Raw genomic sequence first — 24,237 nt, forward strand, 5'->3', positions numbered from 1 at the left:
TCCAGATAAAGTACAAAAATGATTGGGACTAGAGACAAGAAGGAAGGACTGCTGATCCAAAGACAGTGTCCTTCTCCAGCCTCACCCAAGGACTCCAATAACTCCCTCCCTCACCCCCTGGCCCAGAACAGACCACAGCCACCTCTCCCTTTAATTATTCCATAAAGCACGCTGCACATCCCAGTACTCCTTTCTAGCACGCAGCAGACATCTGAGAGTTCAGCTCAAGGAAGTGCCCTAGCCCCAGGCACTTTCATCTGATGGCTTGGCTGCTACCAACCGGGGTTTGGCACGGTGGGGAAGCCACAAGTTCATCAGGGCCTACGCTCTCTCTTACCTGGCCCAACTGATTGGGTAGCTGTCAGCAAGCTAACTTCTTCTTTCTTTCCCTCCCTCCCCATAAAGGATTTAGGGATCAGAAAGGTTGGCCACGTGAAGAAGATCCTTCAAGGAATTAAAGACATAAGCCAGGACCTGTGAAATGCCAAAGGAGCTTGAAACTCCTTACCCAAAGCCACCTTGCGGACTGATGACAACCACGCCGATGACAACAATGACAATGACGACGACTCTATACCCATATAATGATTACGAACTCAATTATTCCAGAACAGACATGGACCCTCAGTAGGGCTGTCAGACAATCCTTTCTACTAACATGATGTTCTCAACTTTATCAGGTTTCCTTAGAGGTTTACATTTCCATATTGGCCAAAGATCGTTGGATGGAGTTGTTCTTCAGTTCTCCCTCTCTGTGCTTCTTGACTGGCTCTGGTTAAATGAGTTAAGCTTCTGTATATACCTGGGATCTAGAAGAATGGCCTTCTTTGAGTGCTTTGGAAATAGTGTTTTTCCTTGATTGGTCAGGGTCACCTGGCAGATTTTGTGACTTGGGATACTGAAATGTCTTTGACCTTCCCTTTAGAGTCAATTACTAAAGGAAGGAGGAAGGAGAGGCTTTGTGCCACGGAGGATGGGAACTAGGTCCTAGGGGCTTCTCCCCTAGCCTTAATTACATGGCTGCATCCTTTATTATCCCTGAGTTGAGCCCCCATCAGTGGCCTAAGCTTAATTGTGCTACCTTGACCCCCTCTGGAGACTCACCACGCATGTCAAAAACTATGCCTTTCTTGTAGATGTGACTTGCAGACTCTGCAAGTAGTCTATGCTGCCTGTGTGCGTGTATATATGTACATATATGTATATATATATATATATATGTATATGTATATATATGTGCTTGGCAGGGAGTAGGGTGGGGGGGGAGGGAAATGGGGGGGGGGGGGTATGTGTGTGTGTGTCTGTGTCTGCGTGCATGCTTGTGAATAGCCTTGATCAGGTACCTGATGGGCCATTTAGAGTCCAGTGCTGATTGTAGGTGAATGGCCCACTCTGCCGACTGCTGCTCATCACTAGTAACTTGATGGAGTCTCCAGAAACTTTAAGAACCCCCGCTGCCTTGACCCAAGCTTGCATGCTGTCCGCCAGTGCTTCGCTTGCATTCTGGCTGGCTTTTTGAGCCAAAAAGAGTCATTCACCCTTGTGCTGCTGTATAGATTATGAAAAGATAGAGAGATAGCTAGATGGAGAGATGTATATATTTTTTTAAGAACTGAAAACACAACTCAGTTTCTAAGGCTCCTGATAAAGTTCTTCTGTAACTTACTGCCATGCCCAGGAACCTCAGACTTCTGGGCATCCCCTTCAACGTTCCTACTTCCGACATAGCTGCGGTGTCTGATCCATCCTTATGGAGCCTTCAAAGCCACCGCTGAGACCGAGTCCAGGCTGCTTCTGTTCCACTCTCCCAGTTCTAAGCCAGGCCCTGGACAGGGGAGTATAAAGGTCAAAGCTATTTGTGCTGGACTGTACATCAATTAGGACCTGCTCCCTTCCCCTTCCCAACTCTCCCCCTTCCCCTCCCTTCACCCTCCCTCCTCACACCTCTTCCCCTTCCCCTCCCTCCCTCCTCCCACTTATTCCTCCTTCCCCTCCCTCCCCCTCCCTCACACCTCTTCCCCCTTCCCTTCCCTCCCCCTCCCTCACACCTCTTCCCCCTTCCCTTCCCTCCCCCTCCCTCACACCTCTTCCCCCTTCCCTTCCCTCCCCCTCCCTCACACCTCTTCCCCCTTCCCCTCCCTCACACCTCTTCCCCCTTCCCCTCCCTCACCCTTCCCCTCCTTTCCCCTCCCTCACACCTCTTCCCCCTTCCCCTCCCTCACACTTCTTCCCCCTTTCCCCTTCCCTTTCCTCCTCCCCTCACTTACTTCTTTTCCTCCCTTCCCTCTTTATTCCTTTCCAGTTCCTCCCCTCCCCACCCATTCCTCTCCTCTCCCACCAACAGGCCTTGAAGTCTGGGATCCAAGAGCTCTCATGGGTCTCTACCCTCAAGGCTAGGATGGGTACCATCCCAAGAAGCCAGTCCTGAATTTCCCAGACTAGCTGCTTGGATGGTCCCAGATCACCTGAGAGTTGCTAGGCTGTTTCCCTCTTGCTGGCTTTCACAGCAAAGAGAGACTATCAGAGCAGCGCCTCTGCAGCCCAGTGTACCTCTGCATTGGAGTTTGAGGTTACACAGCAACAGCAGGTGACTGGGAGCCTCCGTGAATGGAGGCCCTCTCTACCTTCTAATGAAGAACAAAACCAAAATCCCTCTTGTTCCCAACCCTAAAATTGCTTGGGATTTTGTGTAAAAGGTAAATCCGGCCGGGCCCTAGCATCTAGAGAGGGGAGATGCCCCAAGGCCCCATGAAACAAGCCCTAGAATGTCCACAAATTTCTCCCCCCTCTGCCCCCAAACCAATCGAGACCTTTGGCTGGGAGCTAGAAAGATGGCCTCTCCATACCTCAAGACTAAGGCAGAGCTCTTCCCTGCGTCTGGCTGGATCGTTGGGATACATCAGATGGGAGTCCTGGACACTTTTCCAACTTGAAAACGGGGAGCTCAAAACAACAAATGGGGAAAAAAAGTCCCTCCTGCCGTCTTGTCTAGTTGTGATGCCAAAAAATAGCTCTAGCCATAAATCTAAAGAAGAAAGAATTGTAAATAGACAGAAGAAAATATTTAAAATTTTATTTAAGCACCTACAGCATTAATTTATTTGTCCCCGAGATGAGCCATCTCAGAGATTTTTGCTTTAACTGCCCCCCCCCCTCCTAGGCTCCTCTGGGGCTAAAAGCCTTTTCCCTTTATTGACGCCCCTACCTCCAGGGCCAAGCTGCCCGTGTCCCCGGCATGGACACGTGTGCATACACATATGCACACGTGTCCGTGCAGAGGCACATGCATGGAGAGGCCATTAGGCCGGGGTTACTGTTGATCTTGGGAGTCTAGGCAGAGTTGGGATTCTTTTGTTGCTTTTCCCCCCCAATGGTGGCCACACTGAATGTAGCTCTTTTTCATTTTGTTCAGATGCTAATATAGATGCTAACTTTGTGCTGTGCGCTATTGTTGATCTAGCCAGTATCCACATCCCCAAATCCTTGGCCCTCCAGAATCCTCTATTCTTCCTTCCCCAAGTCAGAATGGAACTGGCCTGGCTGCAGGCCAAGCATGGAGAAAGCCTTGTGTTAGAGTGAGAATCACCATTGATGGGAAGGAAGGAGGAAGGAGGGCCCTGAGCAGGTACTGCTTGCTAGCTCAGTTTCCATCGTCTTTTCCTCCTACCCTGATATTCAGCCAGTCCTCCTGGCAGGTTCAGGGTGCCAAGGAAAGGAACCTGCTGAGCACCTGCTCTGCCTGGACCAGCCCAGTGCTTGGAACAAAGCAAGATCGGCTCCCTCCTTCACAGGGGCTGCCCTTGGGCCCCAGGAGTGATTTAGCCCCTCAGGGGTCTCGCTGAAGCAGTGCTGTAATATAATTTCTTGGGCAATGGGACCAGGCCCTCACCATCCATCTCCATCTTTATCACCTTCAGAGACACCATTTCAGGCAAATAAGGGGTGGGTTACTTCATGGGGTGATTGTTCCTATAGATTCTTAATGTAATTCCCTAAGCTGCTTTTCAGCAGTATGGAAGGACAGGTGGCCTTAATGTTGTAGGATTGGGACTGGGGAGGAGGTGTCATCCACAAATGGCAAAGTTGCAAAGGCCCAACTTTTCTCTAAACTAAGAAGCCCCATTTGTGTAGGCAAAAGGACAGGGCAGGGATTGAAGAGTTGAAGATTTATGTACATTGTTCCCCCTCGGTTTCATTACAAGTTGTGTCATTAGCAGTGGGGTCAGTAAGTGGTGAGATCAGAGGCTGAGAAAGGATTAGCCGCTCAAGGCTCCAAAAAGCCTCTACAGAGGGTCTCTGGCTGCCTCTGAGCACTAGGATCACCAGGTTGGGGACAACCCTGGGAGCCAGGCAGCTGCCGGCTTCCTACATGAGTATGCTTACAAGTTAGCTGCCCCACAGTAAAAGCAGTGATGAAAAACAGTTAACAGTATGGAACACACTTGCCTACCCCAACCTGCGACCTTCTCCCTAAGAACTGCTGTGCTTAATGTACTCGGTGAAATTGCGCTCATTCCTCTGTATTTGTCTGCTGACCTGTAATCTCTGTTGGTTTCCGTTGTGTTTGGGGGGTTTTCGTTTGTTTGCTTGTTTGTTTTCCAAGGCTCCTGTTCAGCAGTAGAGCCGGACTGGAGGGAGGAAGCTGGATGGTGAAGTGGCAAAGAGAATATCAAAAGTCAAATAAAATTATGTCCACAAATCCGCACCAGCCCCTCCTCCCCAATATAACATCAGTCCAGGATTTAAACAAAGTTGCGCTTGTGTTTCAGGCCACTAATAAATGGTTAAATGTACAGTCTTGGATTTTTTGTGAGTTATTTCAAGGGCAATCGATCGTGGATTCCAAGCTCCTGTAGAGAAACATAGCAAGCTCTCCTCTTCAAGGACACTGACCTAATGAGTATGCTACCTGCTGCTGTACCCATGGCTGCTCTGGGGGAAATCACTTTCAATATAGGTTGTTTTGTGAAAGTCATTTACAAGCATTATTAATGTCTTTTGGCTTTAGATATGGCCATTTTGGGACATCCACCACTACCACCTAAGGAAAATTTCCTTGTAACAAGGAAAAACCATCCGACACAATGGCGGTATCTGCCACATTCTATACCTATAATCCCCCCAAACCGGCTCCACTAACTTATACTTCCCTTTTCTTTTCTCCCAAGCCCAGAGTGGTGGCTGTACTTACCTCAGTTCAGCTTCCTTGTCGTATTCTTTTCCCCCCCATATTATTACATCTGTAGTTGTAGATTTCTTTTTTTACACACACTGAATTGCTGGGTTTTGTTATCTTATTCATTCTGCTTTTTATGGGCTCAGAAAAGTCATTAGAATTGGCATCTTCTTTACTTCCTATCTTTTCCATTACTGAGCCCAGTACATCCCCCATCCTCCTATCTGTGAATCCACATGGAGACCCTGCACTCATTGGAAAACCACACCCCCTACTTTTTTAAAAAATGTGATAGAAAGCAGGACCTTTGTTTGGAATCCATCATTCCCCTCCAAAGAAGTCTGTGATAAGGCTTTACCCTTTCTGCCATAGTTCATGCCAGGAACAATGGCACTCCATTGTATTCTCTTCTGTAGAAGAGAACCAGCTTCCTATCATCATCGACATCCTTCCACTTATCCTTAAGCAACTTCCCCAAGCCCCACCAAACCCCCTTCAAGAGACCAAAGAAATTGGTATTCCCTTTCTATTCACACCTAAGCCAGATTGGAATACCAGCTCTAGATCCCCTCCCTCTTGCCCCTCCTGTGTCACTTCCTCTTCCCCCCCTCATCCAGATTAATTTGTAAAGGAATATTATAATTTACTTGTTCCTTCCCTTGTTTTACCTCTTTAAGCTGCCCTTATCCCTAAAAATGGAGCGTTTGTTAGCTTCTGAATCTCACTTTCTTAATAACTGTTTTAGGCTAAGACCTAAACAATAACCTTGTACCATATCAGCATGAGATAATTGTACTTATTTACCAGTTATCAAGAAGAAACTTTCTTGTCCATCTCTAGATTCTTTTGAAGAATTCCAATTTGCAATTCTTTTGTTGAAAATCCAGCTTTTTTTTTTTCCTGACTGAAATCAGCCTTCAGGATATTATTTTGGGATACTTACCCCTCTCCTTTACATTACACAGTAGTTATATTCTTTAAGTCAAGTTCCACTGCTAAAAAGTAGTCACAAGTTATTGGAATTTGGGCCTAAGACTATAAAAACAACTAGAGTACTGTTCTTCAAACTTCTTTATTAAATTTCAAATAAACTTTTTAAGCCAAAACATATAATAAAACATAAATAAGGACAAATAAAAGGCCAGTGCACAGAACTCTGATGGAAGGGGGCTACTAAAAAAAAAAAAAAAAAAAAAAAAGCCACAGTACAGGCGTCTCTCTTCCTTATTCCTAGGGCAATAAAGGGCTTGGTGAAGGGGAGCACACAGAGGCAAGATCTATACTGGCTTGCAGCAAAGTAGGTAGAAGCTGGCTGAGAGGCAACAGCCCCAGTCCCTTTATAATATGGAAGGGCACAAGGACACTTTGGTGGACAACTACAGAAACATCTTTGAGGGTCTACACCCCTCCTCTCTAACACAGTCTCTCTCAATGCCCTCCACTGTGGCTCTGGAGGCCAAAGAACAGAGTAGGGCCTGGGAAGCAGGTGCTTCAATTGTATATAAATTCACACCCCCTAAAGCTATCAGCCAGAGGTTAATACTGGACCACTCTAATGAAACAGCAACGAACTTCCTCTTTTGATGAATCATGGCTTTACTGCTGTCATTTCCAAGCTTCTGGCCTCAAGCCCAGCCTAATTCTTTAGCCATTCATGGTACATTAGCACCTCTAGCAGAGAGAGGTAGAAAAAGACAAAGGAAATTGGCCAAATTAGCACAGGATCCCCATTACTTCAAAACTACTATTCCCAAGCTTTCTCATCTTCGAGAATGGGAGAATGACGTCTCGTACCCTGCCAACCACTGGGATTTTGAGGCAGTGGCATAATTTGAATTTTCATCTCCAATCCCTGCCCCCGATGGATACAGAGTGATGGCCATGGCACAGATTTTCTTTTCTAGCCATTAAAGCTAGATATCAGCAGAAGACACAGATCAGTTCAAAGTGTTAGTCAACACTTGACACAATTTAAAAGCCTCCATAAGCACCTCTGACCAATGCATTAGTGATGTCACATACAAATAAAAGGGAACAGGAAAAACAAACAAATTGACAATTCATAAGCAGGCTGAGAAAGGATGCTTTGTGCTGCCCTCCCCAACCTGCTCTTTACTCAGTTTCCTGAACTACCAACTCTAGGAATTCTTTCTAGCTACTAAAAGCAAAACTACAGAAAGAAAAGGAGAATAGTTGCTTATAGAATACATAAAATAAGTGCTAAAGATTGTTCTGCAGAACGCAGAAAAGCACCAGGTAAAGCATGGTTATCATGCGTACTGCTGGCTGCTCTAGCTCTCAAGCCTATTTATTGGGCATGGGAAGCTCTCTCAGGTAAGGGCTAGAAGGTGCCCTTGAACTTGATATCCAAGTAGCAATATTTCTCTCCTTGAACAGTGACTAGAGAATTATAGAAGAGAGTTTGAGGTAGAAAAGGAGAAACTAGAAGAGGACAGGCTGTGGGGACAGCTACCAGCAGGGAAGGAATTACTGCCTTATGCCAGCAGCCCTTGGCATATTCCCCAGAAGGAGGGTAGGAGGCTGTCGTTTTCTACTCTCCGACACCTCATCTGCCCCTGGAGAATAAGAAGGAAGGCACTCAACAAAATTTTATTTAGTTTCTAATCAAAACATCGTAACTATTTCTTCTTTAAAAGTTATGGGTTTTTTTGTTTTCCTTAAAATAATGAGTTTAGACAGAAAGAAAGGGACAGATACACTGACAAGAAGGCAAAGACAGGACAAAATATTTACAATCTATTTACAAGGCTAGACTTGGCCTCCCCATGAGTCCTTGCTTTGTTTTTCAGACAGAGTTCTTCAGAATCTCCTCCAGCTCCAGCATATCCAAAGTAGGAGTTTTAGCAACTTCAAAGAATATTCTGTAAGAATTGGGGGAGGGGAGGGGAGAAGGTAGTTCAGAAATCACCAAAGATACTTTAAATCTAATTTTTCCAGCATTTTGTCAGGCTTCTTATTAACATTTGTTGTAAAGTCGCCCAAATCAAATATGAAAGGCTTTAGCACATGGAGACAGTTTAAAGTATATCTAATTCTCACCACCACATGGCACATTTAAAAAAAGAGATCATGGACTAGGGCAGAAAGAAATCAAACATAATAGGGCAGAAATAAACATCGCTTTTCAGACTACAACACAAAAATAATAATGAAGTAAAGAGAAATAAAAGATACAGGCCTAAATGGGAGGTTTCTGGTCAAAGGATAAATCAAAGAAACAAAATTATTCTAAAGAGGATATTTCTATGAAAGATGCTATAAAAAGTAGAGACAGGATAGGGAGCTTTTTAAATATGATCCAAAGTCTCTCAAAGCAAAAGCTCTGCAATGGAGAAACACAAACTTTCCAACAAACATGAGCAAAGCAAGAATGTCCCATTCTCACCATTATGTGACAGTTCTGAAAATACTAGCTATAGCTACAACCTAAGAAAAACACAAGGTAGTATTATTGACAAAAAAAAGAAGAAAAACATTTGCAAGTGGCAAAATGTTTTATATTAAGAAAACTCAAAAGCAGCAGCAAAGAAACTAATAATCAAAAACAAATAACAGTAAAGTAGCAGAGTAGAAAACAAACTGACAAAAAAGTTATCATTTCTAGCAGACTATCAACCAAAAAAAACCAGGTATATGTTACATACAAAAAATTAAATTGCAAAATTCTTTATAAAAATAAAGGAGTCAAAAAATGAGAAATTCACTGTTCATAATTAGGTCAAGCCCAAAACACCAAATTAATTTTAAGATTTATTCCTCTATCAATTCAACATTCAAGGAGCTATAGTGCAAAACTTGAGAAAAACATCAAAAATTACTTGGAGGAACAGATTTCAAATCTCAACAGAAATAATAGAATAAAAAAGAGGAATGAGGGGGATTTCCAGATTTCAAAAAACCAGTGGAAAACCAGAAAAAGTTTCCTCAAATTTAGAGTACCATATACCACCAAAAGCTCCAAAAAGATAAGACAATCAACCTCCATATAAAAAAGTCACATCACTTAAAAATTCATCAACAGAAGAGTGATATCTTTTTACCTCATCTATAAAATGAGGATAGGGTTATTTTGAGGAACAAAAGAAATAAGCACTTAGCACAGCACCTGGCACATAGTAGGCACTTAATGCCATGTTGACTGATTGATGATATATGCAAAAGAATTTGTTGCTAACCTTAAAGTACCATATTTTAGCTGCTATTTACTGCTACTCCTACACAACATGCAAGCATATAGAAACAAATACAAAAACACCAAGGAAGATAACCAGAAAAAGAAGAGAAACTTGATCGCAGAAAAAAAAAAAATGGTATCTTCAGAAAGCTCCAATAAAAGTATAATATCAAGACACATAAACATGTACGACCAAGAATCATTCTCCACAAAAGTCAAAAAATAAAAACAATTATTTCTCAAAAGAAAACAACTATCCTATGGAAGAATGCTCTGAACCACTAATTACAAGAGAAATGAAGATTCAAAACTGAGGTTTCACCTTATGCCCAACCAACTAGCAAATATGATGCAAGGCAGCAAAAACAGACACGTATTCAGAGTGTCCAGCTGGTGAAGCCATGAGTTAATCCAACAGAGCCAGAAGTCACTATGGTAGTCAGAAATATTTTGATTCAGACAACATACACTAGACCCCAAACAAAGAATAGACCAAAAGGATGACCTAATCTATGTGCCCATGCACACACACGCACACACACACACACACACACACACATACACACACACACACACACACACATATTCTTTGTGGAAGCAAAAAAGTCTAAAAACAAAATGAGCAGCCACTGATCAGGGGATGGCTCAAGTTCTATGAATATAATGGAACATGATTGTCCCATAAGAAATGACAATTGAAGATTTCAAAGCACCATGGGTTTTTAAACTGTATGAATCGATACAAAGAAAACATAGTTGAACCAAAAAGGACACACACATACACACATACGTACACACACACACACACACACACACACACACACACACACACAAATGTAGTAAATGAAAATGCTGACATAATGAGAGATGGATTAATTAAAATTACTCATCTTGATCCCAAGGGAAAAACAACAATATATCCATCCTTCCTCTCCATAAAGAGATAAATAAGTAGAATGGGGCATTCCATCTAAAATTAGCAATAGTTGTTTTGGTTGGAAGATTCAATAATTATTTATTAATATTTGGAAATTGAATAAAGAGGCCCCAATAAGCACGAAGGCCTTGCCTTCCCTTCTGGGCAGGCCTAAGAGAGGAAGGCTTTTACTGTATTCCTTTTAAGGAAACCATCATGTCCACGTAACAGACTTTGAGGGTAGTATCCCTTCACTGTCTACTCCAGCAGTTAGTAATCAGAAAAGAAAGTTTAAAAGGAATAATATCTGGAAGCCAGAAACTACTAGTATTCTTCGAGTCAGAAAAGTTACAACTTTTGGTTTTCAAAGCCTTTTTCAAAGGATCAACCCTTGTCCAAGCAGAGAACCCAGCCTCTTACTTACTTGTGAGAGTATTTGGTCCGCACGGCCTTGAGTTTGTCTTGGAGCTGGTAAGTCAACAGGAAATTGAGTCTCTTGACCAAGGGGAAGAGATCTGTGCTCTGGTATCCACTGTAATTTTCTAATTCAGGAGTCTAAAGTAAGCAAGAAATGTAGTCTTTGTGAGCCCAAGGATGTGGATGTGATTTTTCATGAGCCAAACCAGGAAGACTGAATTTGAGGGATATTGCCTGCCCCACCTTCTAATCCCTTTATTCTGTATCCCAAAGGCCTTCCCTATAGTGATGGGCAGTTGTGCCAATTATCATGCAGACCACTTTAAACCTCTTCTGAATCCTTCTTCCACTCCCCATCAGCCTCCTAGGTTGCAAACTGAATTTGCTCTAGGTTTATTTTGTTGCCTTCTGCCAGACTCAGTGCTCCCATACAAATGCTTACCCAGTTTCCAAGATTCTTCATCTTGAGGGCCAAGAAGAAAGAGCTAGCAGCCAACTTTGAGGCCCTCTCCTGCACAAAGTCATACTCCTGCAGAGTCAATTCACAGATGAACCTGGCCAAAGTCAGGACCTCCATGTTGACTTGAGCACACTAGAAGTGGGGCCAATAAGAGAAAATGTCACACTTAAGGAAATACATTAGATAAAGCATGTCTAAAACAAAGTGATGAAGAGGTTAGTCAAAACGATGTCATAGAAAGATACAAAAAGGCTGATTAAAGAAACTGAAGACATTTAGCCTGCAGAAGGTAAAGCTTGAGGTGCCAAGAAAGGTCGGGGGAACTAATTTTCCAGTCTTTTAAGTACTGAAGGGTTGTCATGTGGAAGAGGGCTCAAGGGATCCAACCAGGAAGAAGAGGTAGAAATTGCTGAAAGGGAGCTCTTAGCTCATTAAAGGAGCCCACTTCCTACCAATTTGAGATATCCAAAAGTGGACTAGGCCACCCAGAAATGGGGAACATTCTCCTGGAATGAAGATCTACAAGCACTCTAGGAAAGCATTGTCAGGGATGATGTAGGGAATTCATATTCTCATGAAGTTTGTCCTAGAGAGTCTCCAAGATCCCTTACATCTGAAATGCTGTTCCGATAAGGGAGTTCCCACAAGAACCACCCTTCCTTCTCAGTTTCTCCTTGCCTGAGCTCTTTTCCCCAGAGCCTAAAAATATCTTTTGATAGCTTCCAGGTCATAATGCACAGGATGTTTGTAGAGTGGCAATGGCCGTAGACAAAATTACCCAAAAGAGTACCCTGCTTTCTTCTCTATGGCCCCATAGTACTCATATTGCTTTCTGAATAGTAATAGTTAACACTTATATATCTACTTTAAGGCTTGCAAAATGCCTTGCACATATTTCATTTTGTCCTCTCAAGAACCCTTGGAGATGGATGTATAATCTCCATTTAATAGATGAGAAAACTGAGGCAGATAGAGATTAAGTGATTTGTTCAGGGCCACACAGCTACTAAGTATGTGAAGTAGATTTGAATTCAGGTCTTCTCAATTCCAGGTATAGTACTCTATCTACTACATCACCTAACTTGTTTCCCCACCTAGGACACTCTCCTGAAATGTTGTCATGTCCTGATTTAGGAAGTTTGGAAAAGAAGACTCTTAGAACTTCCCTTCATCCCAATGCTAGAAGACTCAACTAGGGTAGAGAAAGGCCCATGGGAATTACTATCTCTCACCTTGGCAAATCTGCGCAGGAAACGATAGGCAATAGGAATATTAATATCAAACTTGAGCACGTGGAGGATATTAATTTCCATGCAGAGAATCTCGTCTCGCTGATAAGCATCATCACAAATATATAGGAAATCATCTATACAGGGTGGGCAGCGTTCCTAAAAACAAAGTTAAAAGAGAGTTACAAAGGAATAAGATAGCACCTATCCCCTTAAATCAAGGTGCCCAAAAGAATGAGGAGAGGGATAGGAGAGAAAAAAAAAATCCCTCATTCTTGACACAAGTCTTCATATCAAGTCTGAAAACCACCCACTGACCTGAAAGACTCATTGAAACAAATACCTTTTGAGGGGCCTTAGAATAAGGTATTATTTCTTATTCCAAAGCCCGAGACTTTCTTATGCCCGATTGAAAAAAAGGGTCAGAGAAGAACGAGCCAAGAGCCTTGGTCACCACCTAAAAACTGTCAAGGATGGCTCTCAGAGAAAAAAGGCAACTGCTTTATCGAGAAGGGACCAAGGGAAAACAAAGGCTAAGTCTAGTAGGGAACATAAGACGCCACACTGCCCCTCTGAAATTACTTTCATCTGTGCTACTTCAAATCAATGTGAACAAGAGGAAAAGAGAGAAAGTCTCTGGCACATTTTCCCTGACTAGAGTAAAACCCCCAATGTCCTATGTAGGAAGACACACGTGAGGGCAGCAAGCCTGCACTGGATTCATTCTACTTACACTTCCATGCCTATGATTTACATCCCCTACCCTTCCGATCTCTCCCAAGGAGGGAGTGTTGAAGGAAGTTGAAGATACCTAGGAAATGGAGAAATTCCAACCCTTACTCCACTCTGCTAAAGCAGCTTAATATTAGAGCATCCTGGGCAGGGCAGATACAGTTTGATGAGGTTAAACGAGGCATTCATTCAGACTTCTCTACTCCTGGGTAAGAAATGGTTTACATGATGCTTCTCTTAAAGTTCTGTGATCATAACCAGGGACTCACCTCAAATTTTGATGCAATCAGGATAGCAGTGGATCCAATCAATTGTAACTTGTCCCTCAAGCATACCACTTGCATCAAGTAGTGATCCACCAACTTCACTGCCAAGTACAGGGTCTCGTGGGTCAGCTCAAAGTTCTCCTGCAAAAGGAGACAGCACATGCCATATCTAAGCCTCTGTCTTCCAGTCTATTTCTGGCTACTTTTGGCTTCCTGCTACTAATTGGTATACACATACTCAGAGGGGGCAGGGCTACAAGTCAGAAATCAAACAGCCCTATAGTTCTTAAATGAGAAAGGGTTGAGACAAAAATCTGGGAAACAGGAAGCCCTTTCCCTGGCAGGTTCATCCCAGGGAGCCCAACCCAAGCTTATCTCTAGCTTATAGCTAATCAAAGCCTATATCTAGGGAACAGCCAAGTGTTATAGTTACCTCAGGGCTACAAAAGGGAAAGTTTTGGTTGTTAAAAAGAACAAGACACAACTCCTCTCTGTCCCAAAGCCCACAGCTCATGGTCCAATGGCACTCATGCCTTCTGGGAAAAGCTGCTATAACTCCAGGCCATAAAAAAGAGTGGGGGCCATCAGCTTCTAATGATTCCAAGAAGCTCTGAATGTTTCATGCTGTCTTTTACCCTAACCTTGCCAGCAGCTGTGCCAGGAGAGAGTGATAACATGAACAATGGAAAGAAACAACATGACCATAGTTTATACCTGTGAGTCTAGCAGCCCATAGCCCCTTCTACCTGGGGCTCTTCCCTTCAAGTTCTCTCTCCTTCAAGGCTTTAACTTCACTCTTTTTTTTTTTTTAATTAATTTTATAATTATAACATTTTTTGACAGTACATATGCATAGGTAATTTTTTCCAACATGGATTATCCCTTGTACTCCCTTCTGTTCCGAATTTTTCCCTCCTTCCCTCCACCCCCTCCCCTAGATGGCAGGCAGTCCCATACATATTAAATATCTTATAGTATATCCTAGGTACAATATATGTGTGCAGAACCGAATTTTGTTGTTGTTGTTGTTGCAAAGGAAGAATCGGATTCGGAAGGTAAAAATAACCTGGGGAGAAAAACAAAAATTGCTAACAGTTTACATTTCCCAGTGTTCCTTCTCTGGGTGTAGCTGATTCTGTCCATCATTGATCAATTGGAATTGGATTAGCTCTTCTCTATGTTGAAGATATCTACTTCCATCAGAATACATCCTTATACAGTATTGTTGTTGAAGTGTATAATGATCCCCTAGTTCTGCTCATTTCACTCAGCCTCAGTTCCTGTAGGTCTCTCCAAGCCTCTCTGTATTCCTCCTGTTGGTCATTTCTTACGGAACAATAATATTCCACAACACTCATAAACCATAATTACCCAACCATTCTCCAATTGATGGGCATTTAACTTCACTCTTACCTCTTCAGTGAGGTTGGTTCAACCATCTCAGGCCACAATAATTCCATACACGCCCCAATTCTATACAACAATTACATGTTGCCTCGTTATTTAATGTTTTTCCATTTCTCTCATCTTCTCTCTAATTAGAGTTTTAAGTCCCTTGAGGGTAGAGCTGTCCTCGATACCAAAGAAGCTGTGGCTAAAAAATTCATCACCCCACAACCAACCCAAGGATAAACTCTCCGTGTTTAACGAGGCTAGTTCTTGGGAAACAGACAGTCTTGTCAGTGGACCTAGCTTGGGAGAATCTGCCTTAGGCTTCAGAACTCAGAGTCATCTCTACAACCACAATGAGGCAATGGAGTAATAGCACTAGAAAAATAATCCAAACAGGACAATTTGCAGAGACAAGAAAAATATCACTAAGGCATCAAAGGACAGAGGGAGTCTCCACTCCATCATTTTCTTTATGGCTTTAGGCAAGTGAACTTTTAAAGCCTTAATTTCATAATCCATAGTTGGAAATAACTATCATGCTCTCTACTTAAGAACTCAACGATCAAATGAGAATATGAAAAGACATAAAATTCTATTTCTTTAAATCTATCAAACTACTATGCTACCTTTCCTACCCAAAGTGCAGAGGTTTTCTGCCAAAGACACTGTTTGGTAGAGCTGGATTTCAGGAGCTTAAGAAAGACTCTAACCCCAAAACAGTCTTCTCTACAGAAATGTAAATCCCTTGTATTCTGATAGAAATGGATATCTTTGACAAAGAGAAGATCTAACTTAGTTCCAATTGATCAATGATGAATAGAAGCAGTTACACCCAGAGAAGGAACACTGGGAGATGAGTGTAAACTGTTTGCATTTTTGCTTTTCTTCCCAGGTTATTTTTACCTTCCGAATCCGATTCTTCCTGTGCAATAAGAGAACTATTTGGTTCTGCACACATAGATTGTATCTAGGATATACTATAACATATTTAACATGTATAAGATTGCTTGCCATCTAGGGGACGGGGTGGAGGGAGGGAAGGGAAAAGTCGGAACAGAAGTGAGTACAAGGGATAATGTTGTAAAAATTACTCATGCATATATTCTGTCAATAAACTTATAATAAAAAAAATTAGAAGCAGAAAACTGGAGAAAGAATTTTACATCCAAGGGTTCTGCTAAAGGCCTCATTTCTAAAATATATAGAGAATTGACTCAAATTTATAAGAAGATAAAGGTCAAATGATATGAAAAGGCAATTTTCAGATGAAAATGAAATCATTTCTAGTTATATGAAAAAATGCACTAAATCACTATTGATCAGAAAAATGACAATTAAGACAACTCTGAGATACCCCTGTGATAAATGTTGGAGGGAATCTGGGAAAACTGGGACACCAATGCATTGTTGATGGAACTGTGAACTGAACCAACCATTCTGGAAAGTAGTTTGGAACTATATCCAAAATGCTATGAATCTGTGCAAACCCTCTGACCCATCAGTGTTTCTGCTGGGCTTATATTCCAAAGAGATCTTAAAGAAGGGAAAGGGACCCACATGTGCAAAAATGTTTGTGGCAGCCCTATGTGTAGTGGCTAAAAACTGGAAACTGAATGGATGCCCATCAGCTGGGGAATGGCTAGATAAGTTCTGGTATATGAATGTTATGGAATATTATTGTTCTGTAAGAAATGGCCAGCAGGAGGATTTCAGAGAGTCCTGGAGAGACTTATATGAACTGATGCTGAGGGAAGTGAGTAGAAGCAAGAGATCATTGTACACAGCAACAACAAGATTAAACGATGATCAGTTCTGATGGACATGGTTGTTTTCAACAATGACATGGCCATTTCTAATGATATTGCAATAGAGAGAGCGATCTGCTCCCAGAGAGAGATGGGGACTGAGTGTGGATTACAACATAATATTTTCACCTTTTTTGTTGTTTGTTTGCATTTTGTTTTCTTTCTTATTTTTTTTTTCCTTTTTAATCTGAGTTTTCTTGTGCAGCATGATAAATGTGAAAACACATATAGAAGAATTGCACATATTTAACATAAACTGAATTACTTGCTGTCTAGGGGAAGGGGGAAGGAAGGGAAAAATATGGAACACAAAGTTTTGCAAGGGTGAATGTTGAAAACTATGCATATGTTTTGAAAATAAAAAGCTATTATTTTTATAAGAAAAATAAAAAAAGAAAAAGAAATATAAATCCCTCTGGAGTCATCACACCAATTCCCAATCAGACATTTTTTGTGGGAAAAAAAAGACCCTATAACGGAAAGTGCCAAGAATAGATTTTAAGAAGTCTAGGAGAAGAGAAGGCATGGAAACAAGGATAGGCCAGGCCTGCTACCTAGCTCTTCCTCCTAAGGCAAAGAACAACTATTCACATGGCTCCTCTTTAAAACATCTTACCCCAAACCTCCCTGCCAGAAGCTGCCACACTCACCTGCACCTCCACCATCCAATCCACCAAAATGGCTCGCATCTCCTTGCTGATGTCATGTTGGTTGACCATGTAGTTTGAGATTGGGAAGAGCTCCTGATAGTCAAGAGGAACAAAGATGAATGAAACAAAGGTGAAGGGATCTGTCAAAATCAGAGTAGTCAAACCATACAGCTGCTACCTCCTTCTTCCTTCCCAAATCGCCCTTAGTTCTTGAACCCATGCTCACGAAGGGTATGGTACATGCAGAATCAAGTGGTAGGAGAACATGAGACAATGCTTTATAATTTCCAAGGAAAGATATCTCCACTAAGAGACCAAGGAAAGCAAAGAAATCTAAGGTTTCAAGCCCCTGCACAATCATGCCAGTGGATGCAGAGTTGGAAGACCAATAATGGAAACTTCCACACAGTAGCTTTTTTGGCTCATTCAGTTACATGTACAAAGAGATGACTGGCAGCTCATTCTCCCCTCTTTGCCAGAACTCTAGCTGGAAACATAGTCAAGATTTATCTGTCCCAGTGGCAGAAACAGACAAAAACTGGAAGCAGATAATAAAAATTAGTTAACTTGTTCAAGAAAATTCTGTGTGCTAGCATTGTTTGTGTGAGGACCAGCCAGGAGACCAAGGGGACTGGGTCATAAAGTATGTGGAAGAAGACTAGCAAGGCAGGAAGAAGCCAGGTACACAAGAGCTGCAAAAGCCAAACAGAAAGGGGATATGGCCCAATAGGTACTTAAGGAAAATCTATTTGACACAAAGTAGAAAGATGGATGAAGTTGGGAGGGATTAGCTGTATTACAGAAGAAAATCAAAAGGAGGTGAGAATGAGTTGAAAAAGACACTCGGGTATCCAGTCTGAATAACTGGGAGAAAGATAGTGCCCTTGACAATAATAGGAAAATTAGCAAGAAGATAGGGTTTGGAGGGAAAGATAATGAATTCAGTTTCAGACAGTGTGAATTTAAGATGTCTAATGGTAACATCCAGCTCCAGATGTCAAATAGGCAGCTAGAAATGTAAGACTGAAGGTCAGAAGAGAAATTAGGGATGGAAAAATATATCAGTGAATCATCTGTACAGATTATGATGAAAATAACAACAATAATAACTAACATTTGTATAAGGCTTACTATTGCTGCTTTACAATAATCATTTCCTTTGATCCTCACGACAACCCTGAAAGGTGAGTGCTATGTTATTGTGCCCATTTTACAAATGGGGAAATTTAGGCAAACTGAGATTAACAGGTGCCAAAGCTAACACAGAGGCTGCATCAGAACTCAGGATTTCCTGACTCCAGGCCCAGCACACTATCCACTGTAACACCTCACTGTCAGACATGATAGTGGGAACCAGGAAAGCTAATGAGACCAAATGAAAGAGCAAAGAGGGAGATGAGAAGAAGGCCTGAAAGAGAGCTTTAGGAACACCCACAATTTATGGGTACAACATCGAAGATGATCCAGTGTCAGGTTCTTACTAGGTGGTAAGTTGGTACTTGGAAATTCTCTAGCTCAGAATTTACAATCCAGGAAAGGAATTTTCTACATATACTTCAAGGAAAACAACATACAGGAATGGACCAAATGGCAAAATAGATGGGACAATCCAATTGTCTTCTTCTTAAGCCAGACATGAAAGAGATTTTTCAAAATGAAAAACAAAGCTTACTCTTCTCATTTTTCTTCTAGAAATATAGTTGTTTTCCCCCTATAAAATGTTATTTATCTTAACATGTAATAATTTGTTATTATTGTTTTAAATGAATTAATACTTAACTTAAAATTCTTTTGAAAACAAAAAGACTGAGAAGAAATTGTGACCTAGGTAGAAGGAGAACCAGGAGAGATCAATGTCAAATAAGCCTTAGGGACAATGTCAAAGGCTGCAGAGAAATCAAGAAGAGAACTGAGAAAAGGTCATTAAATTTAAAAGTAAGAGAAGATCAGTAACTTTGAAGAGTGCACTTTCAGCAGAATGATGAGGCTGGAAGAAGCCAGACTGCAGCGCTAAGAAAGAAAAAAGAAATAGAGTTCAGTCACAAAAGGGACTAAAAGATGTGGCAACACCTAGTAGGAATAGAGGGGTTCAAGGATGGGGAAGACAAGGGTATGTTTGGGACGCCAGTAGACACAGATTGTAGATTAGTGAGAGTCGGGATGATAGAAGGGGAAATCTGCTGGAGAAGATGGGATAGTATGGGATCATTTATCCATGTAGAGGGGAATCTCCCTTACCAGAAGTCACCTCCTTTTGTGAGGCAGGAATGAAGGAGGAGAGAGTCGGAAAAGATCTCAGTAATGGAAGAGGAAGAAAAAAGAAGGCTCTCAGCAAACAGCCTTAAACTTTTCAGGAAGACATGAGACAATTCTCAGTTGAGAGGATAGGAGGGAAGGGAGCCATGGGAGCTTTTGATTAAGAATGAAAATGTTTAGAAAACGTATTGTGGTGAATGGATCAGAAAAGTGTAAAAGGGTTGCCTTGCCACAGTGAGAGCCGAGCTGAGAGTATGAAACATAAATTTGTAGCGGACCTAGTTGGCATGGTTTCATTATTTTTTCATTTAATAGCATATATACATACACACATATATATAAAATTAGGAGACAGGACAGTAGGGGAGTGGTAATGATTCAGGGCTGAGGCTTGACAGGGCAACAGAATGAGGGAGCAAGAGCCTCAAAAGTAGAAGACATCATGGGGCTGAACTAGTTCACCAGGGGGTCAAGACTGGAAAGAAAGGGGAGCAGAGCCTAACAAGGGCTGAAGTGATAGCCTGGGGTAAAACTGAGGGGTCAAGGGCTGAGAGGGCACAGTAAAGATGGATAACAGAGTTAGGGGTTACAAAGCAGAGGAAGAAGTAGAATGACAACAGATTTTGATCAGGTTAAAGGATCACACCATTAAAGATCCATGAACAAACTGACAGAAAAAAAAATTCTAATATCTAAAATATCTAATCATCAGGCAAAAATCCAAAGAAATCATTTTATATAAATGGAGGGAATTTGTCCACAGCAAAGAACAAATTTCCTACAATAGTCCCAGAAATGAGGTCTAGAACTTGGTCCTCAAGCTATATAGCTAGTTTCTCTTCTTGGCCCTGTCTTCTTGATGCTACAGATAATGATTTAAGTTTTCAATGTTCAACTTACAGGCTTGATAGGAGACATGGAACAGTAGTTAGAAAACAAGAAAAAGCTAACACTCCCCACCCCCTGCATACAACATACCTCTCTCTTTCTCATGTATGTGAAGATTTCCTTGGCATATTCTGTGTTGGCGTATGGGTCGTCTTCAGCTTTTCTAGTCTTCTCCTTCCTAGGCATCTGCTGGAGTCACCAGAAGGCTCCATCAGGAATACAGCTCTCAGGGGAGACTTATAAATGTACCACCAATCCCATCCTTCTGCTAAGATATTTCAAAAGGCCTAAGCCCTTAGTAGCTTCAAAGCTGAACGCCTCTGAAATGTGGGCTAGATCACAAAATACTGCTCTGCATACTTAAGAGAGGTTTCTATATTTGAACTGCTCCCTTGGGCATGCCTGCTGTACCACACAAGAGATGGACAGTTCTTACAGGGAAAACTACCACTACAGGATGCTTTGATGCTGCTGGGACCCTTACCAACAGATCAACTTACCTGGTAGAATTTGTGCCCAAGAACCCCATCTATCTCTTCTCTGTCTCCCTGGGTTGTGTGCTAGAGTTCAGTGTATACATTTTGATGGCGCCAGATGCATTTTCCAACTGGCTTCTTCTTTCTCAGCTCAAGTCTCCTCCCACCTTCTAAATCAGGGGTTCTCAAATTATGGCCCAAGGGCCAGATGTGGCTTGATGAAGATGTTTATATGGCCAGCCGGGTTATGGCAAATGGGCCGAGGGGCGGAGACAGAGTGTTAGGTTTTGTTTTTACTATAGTCTGGCCCTCCAACAGTCTGAAAGACAGTGAACTGGCCTCCTATTTAAAAAAGTTTGAGGACTAAATCTTCTCTGAAGCTATATGATGACTTCCCTTTCTCTTGCTTGACAAATCCTAGCCCTCCAATTCATAGTTCAAGGTCTGCCTTCTCTAAAAGTCTTTCCCCTTCATCCTCTACCAATATTCTAGGGGTAAAACAGGTAAGTGCTCTTTGATCTTAAGCTAATTGATCATTAATCTGTTCTTTTTGTTTAAGTCTGATTGGACCCCTAGCAAAAAAAAAAAAAAACCCTAAACTCAAACCTAAAACAACTATTTAATATCATTCAGTGAGTAAATACTTATTGAACATTTATTAATAACCAATGATCTACAGGCAGCCTGATTTGGGGGGCAAATTTGTACCAGAAGACAAGGGACATGATCTGCTGAGCCCAGATCTTCAGGAGCCCCTCCCAAAAGAAATCAGTACTTCGTCTACCTGGTTGTGAAGAGATTCAGAAGTAATACTTCTCTGGCTAAGAGTAAACAAAAATCTCCCAGAGCTCCATGCTTGCTTTTCTGAGACATTTCACAGATCCTCTGAATTTCAGCCAGTCAAAGAATAAGAAAAAAGGAGACATGGAAAGGAAGAGTACCTTGCTTGGTCCTGGTTCTTCTGCAGCTGAGGCCTCCTCAACACTGGGTTCTTCCTCCTCAACAAGGATGGCCTCTTCTTTGACAGTGGGTTCAGAGCTGACAGAGGCTTCCTCTGGAAGGGGTTTGGGACCATACCTGTGGGAGAAACTAGACTTAGGACAAACTGTTTCAGGAGCCTTGGCTACTGTCTCATTGGGAAAGAACACGAAAAGGGATTTCAGATATTGTTTTTTAGGGAGCCTGACTGGGAAAAGGGTCTTGGCTTCAAAGCACAAACAACTTCTGAGCCCCACCCCTACCCCCATGGTCATCATGCTAAATAAACAGGCCAGGCAACACAATGGGCAGGCTCTGACAAAGACCTTTACACTTTTTGCAATTTTTATTTCTCCACATATTCTGGGATTACCCATGGCAGAGGAGACATGATAGGCAGCAGAAAATGCCTTGGACCTAGATAAGAATTCTTTTTGTACAGAATAAAAAAGGGGCTAATGGGATCTAGACCAAAAGCAATAGATGCCAAACTTTCTCTGGTCATGACCTTCAAAGCCAGAATTCTGGGCTGGCAACAGAGACCGAGTTTAGGAATCTCAACATAAAAATAGTAATTGAGAAAGAAAAAAGATATTGAAGAGATTCAAGGAACCTTGTTTGCTATGTCAACCTGGCAGATTAGAGCTGCAATATGCAGAGAAATCCTCATCAGACCAGATAGAAAGACAGTTTCCCTAACAGAGACTTGTATATAATAGAGAATTAAACAGCTTGTTGAGCTGAAAAGCCAGGCAGAACCCTTAATCGAGAGGTTAATGCCAGATCAGGTTCTCAGCCAATCCACACAGAGAATCGAACAGTTCATTTGGTGTGAACTGCCCAGCAGACAACATGGACTAGAAAAGATTGCAATAAGATCGTGGTGCAGGAGGCCAAGAATATGATTATAGATATAAACTAAACAGTACTATATTTCCTTGAGAGGAAATGTTAATGGCCAGGTCAGAAGAATAAAGCAACAAAGATCAAGTTAAATAGAGATTGGAGGGGTGAGGGGAAGGGAAAGAAGAATCACTAATCTGATTGAGCAAAGTGGCTGACCATCAGAACAGTTCCAAGTCCTTTCATACATCAGTTTTTAGCTAAAAATAGAGACCAAGAACAAGAATATTAGGGCCACTGAAAGGATTATTTTCTAACAAGAAAGATCCAACTTCTCTCAGTTGGTAGGAGTGGCAAACCTTTGATTACTTCCTGCAAACTTTCTGAAAGATCAAAATTGCCACAAACCAGCCATGAAAATGGGTCAGTGAATTCCTAAGAGGTAAGCACAAAGCCCTTTTATTGATTTCCATAGCAAGACTTCTCTACAACTCCACTCAAAACTATCAGCTTGGGCATAATTTGAACTTCAGCTAGTACCTAAAGTTAACATCACCAACTTATTAGCCCAATTCTCCAATGAAGAAAGGATGTCATCCCCTGAACTTCAAGTTAGTACAGGGCTTTTCTTACTTACTTTGAGTTTTTGCAGAAATCATGAGCCACTGCACTCCTAAGTACCTTCTTAGCAGTACCCTTGACTGCTACCTTCTTGGACTGTTTAGGATGATTCTGGTGAGCCTAGAAAAGCAAATGAACAGAACCACTGCAGTACTAGTAGCAAAACCACTCCTCCCCAGGAAAGTCTGACATTCAATAAAAAGGTACAGGTAATACTAGTTAGAAAATATATCTTTATCACATCAAGATATCTGATTGGCTACCAAATTTGGGGTAGCATTCTGGATCCTTGACTTTTAACCTAGTGGCCAAAAAGGTAGGAGGGAATATCACAAAAGGAAGAAAGAGACTCCTATGGCCTACTTATGAGGTTAAGTAATTAAACCATACAAGTGTACCTGGATATAGGTTCTATCTAGTTCCTTCTCTTTTGATTTGAGAATACCTACTATCCAAGGGGTCATATTACCCCACTGTCCAGGTAGGGCTAACAAGACACAAGGTAGAGAATATCAGCAGGTCACATTAGGCTGATTGAAAACTACTAATGTTTAAATTAAAACACTTCTTAACCAAAAACTAAAAATTGACCAAATTGCTATGGTTAAATCAAGTTAAAGGAAAAATAGAGGATAATAGGCTGTAGGGACCTCATATGTAACATCACCTTAAGGGATCAAACAGATTCATCCTCCCTCAAATGCTGAACATGTTACCTACCTGGACATCACCAAGATAGATTCCTAAAGTTCTGATCCGATAACTGTTCCTCCCTAAAAGACATCCACACATGTGCCACTGCTTATGTCCCAGAACTGCAAAGCTGCCCCTGGGAGCTTCTTTTATAAGAAGGAATCTCAAGTGATCCAACTTAGCTGAAGCCCCTAGGCTCCTCCTACTCTACATGTCTATTCCGAAATCATAAAGGGACTGGAGA

The 24,237-nt window shown here is 41.8% G+C and overlaps 2 protein-coding genes across 6 annotated transcripts in view; one reads left to right on the forward strand and one right to left on the reverse strand.

Moving 5' to 3' along the window:
- DGKK (diacylglycerol kinase kappa) overlaps positions 1 to 561 on the forward strand; it is a 79,986-nt gene extending 79,425 nt beyond the window's left edge. For both annotated transcript variants that reach the window (XM_074278348.1, XM_074278347.1), the window contains one exon: positions 406 to 561. In XM_074278348.1, coding sequence (XP_074134449.1) covers positions 406 to 480 — 75 coding nt within the window. In that variant the 3' untranslated portion in view covers positions 481 to 561. The remainder of the gene's footprint in view (positions 1 to 405) is intronic.
- A 5,671-nt stretch (positions 562 to 6,232) lies between these two features.
- CCNB3 (cyclin B3) overlaps positions 6,233 to 24,237 on the reverse strand; it is a 46,298-nt gene continuing 28,293 nt past the window's right edge. For 3 of the 4 annotated variants that reach the window (XM_074278350.1, XM_074278352.1, XM_074278353.1), the window contains exons 4-12: positions 23,317 to 23,420; positions 21,800 to 21,935; positions 20,473 to 20,571; positions 17,239 to 17,331; positions 13,395 to 13,532; positions 12,397 to 12,552; positions 11,147 to 11,296; positions 10,712 to 10,842; positions 6,233 to 8,058 (exon numbers count right to left, since the gene is read on the reverse strand). In XM_074278350.1, the coding sequence (XP_074134451.1) occupies positions 7,983 to 8,058; positions 10,712 to 10,842; positions 11,147 to 11,296; positions 12,397 to 12,552; positions 13,395 to 13,532; positions 17,239 to 17,331; positions 20,473 to 20,571; positions 21,800 to 21,935; positions 23,317 to 23,420 (1,083 nt within the window). In that variant the 3' untranslated portion in view covers positions 6,233 to 7,982. The remainder of the gene's footprint in view (positions 8,059 to 10,711; positions 10,843 to 11,146; positions 11,297 to 12,396; positions 12,553 to 13,394; positions 13,533 to 17,238; positions 17,332 to 20,472; positions 20,572 to 21,799; positions 21,936 to 23,316; positions 23,421 to 24,237) is intronic. The other variant, XM_074278351.1, reaches the window with a different exon arrangement.

The sequence above is a fragment of the Sminthopsis crassicaudata genome, chromosome X (genome assembly GCF_048593235.1).
Source record: "Sminthopsis crassicaudata isolate SCR6 chromosome X, ASM4859323v1, whole genome shotgun sequence".
NCBI lineage: Eukaryota > Metazoa > Chordata > Mammalia > Dasyuromorphia > Dasyuridae > Sminthopsis > Sminthopsis crassicaudata.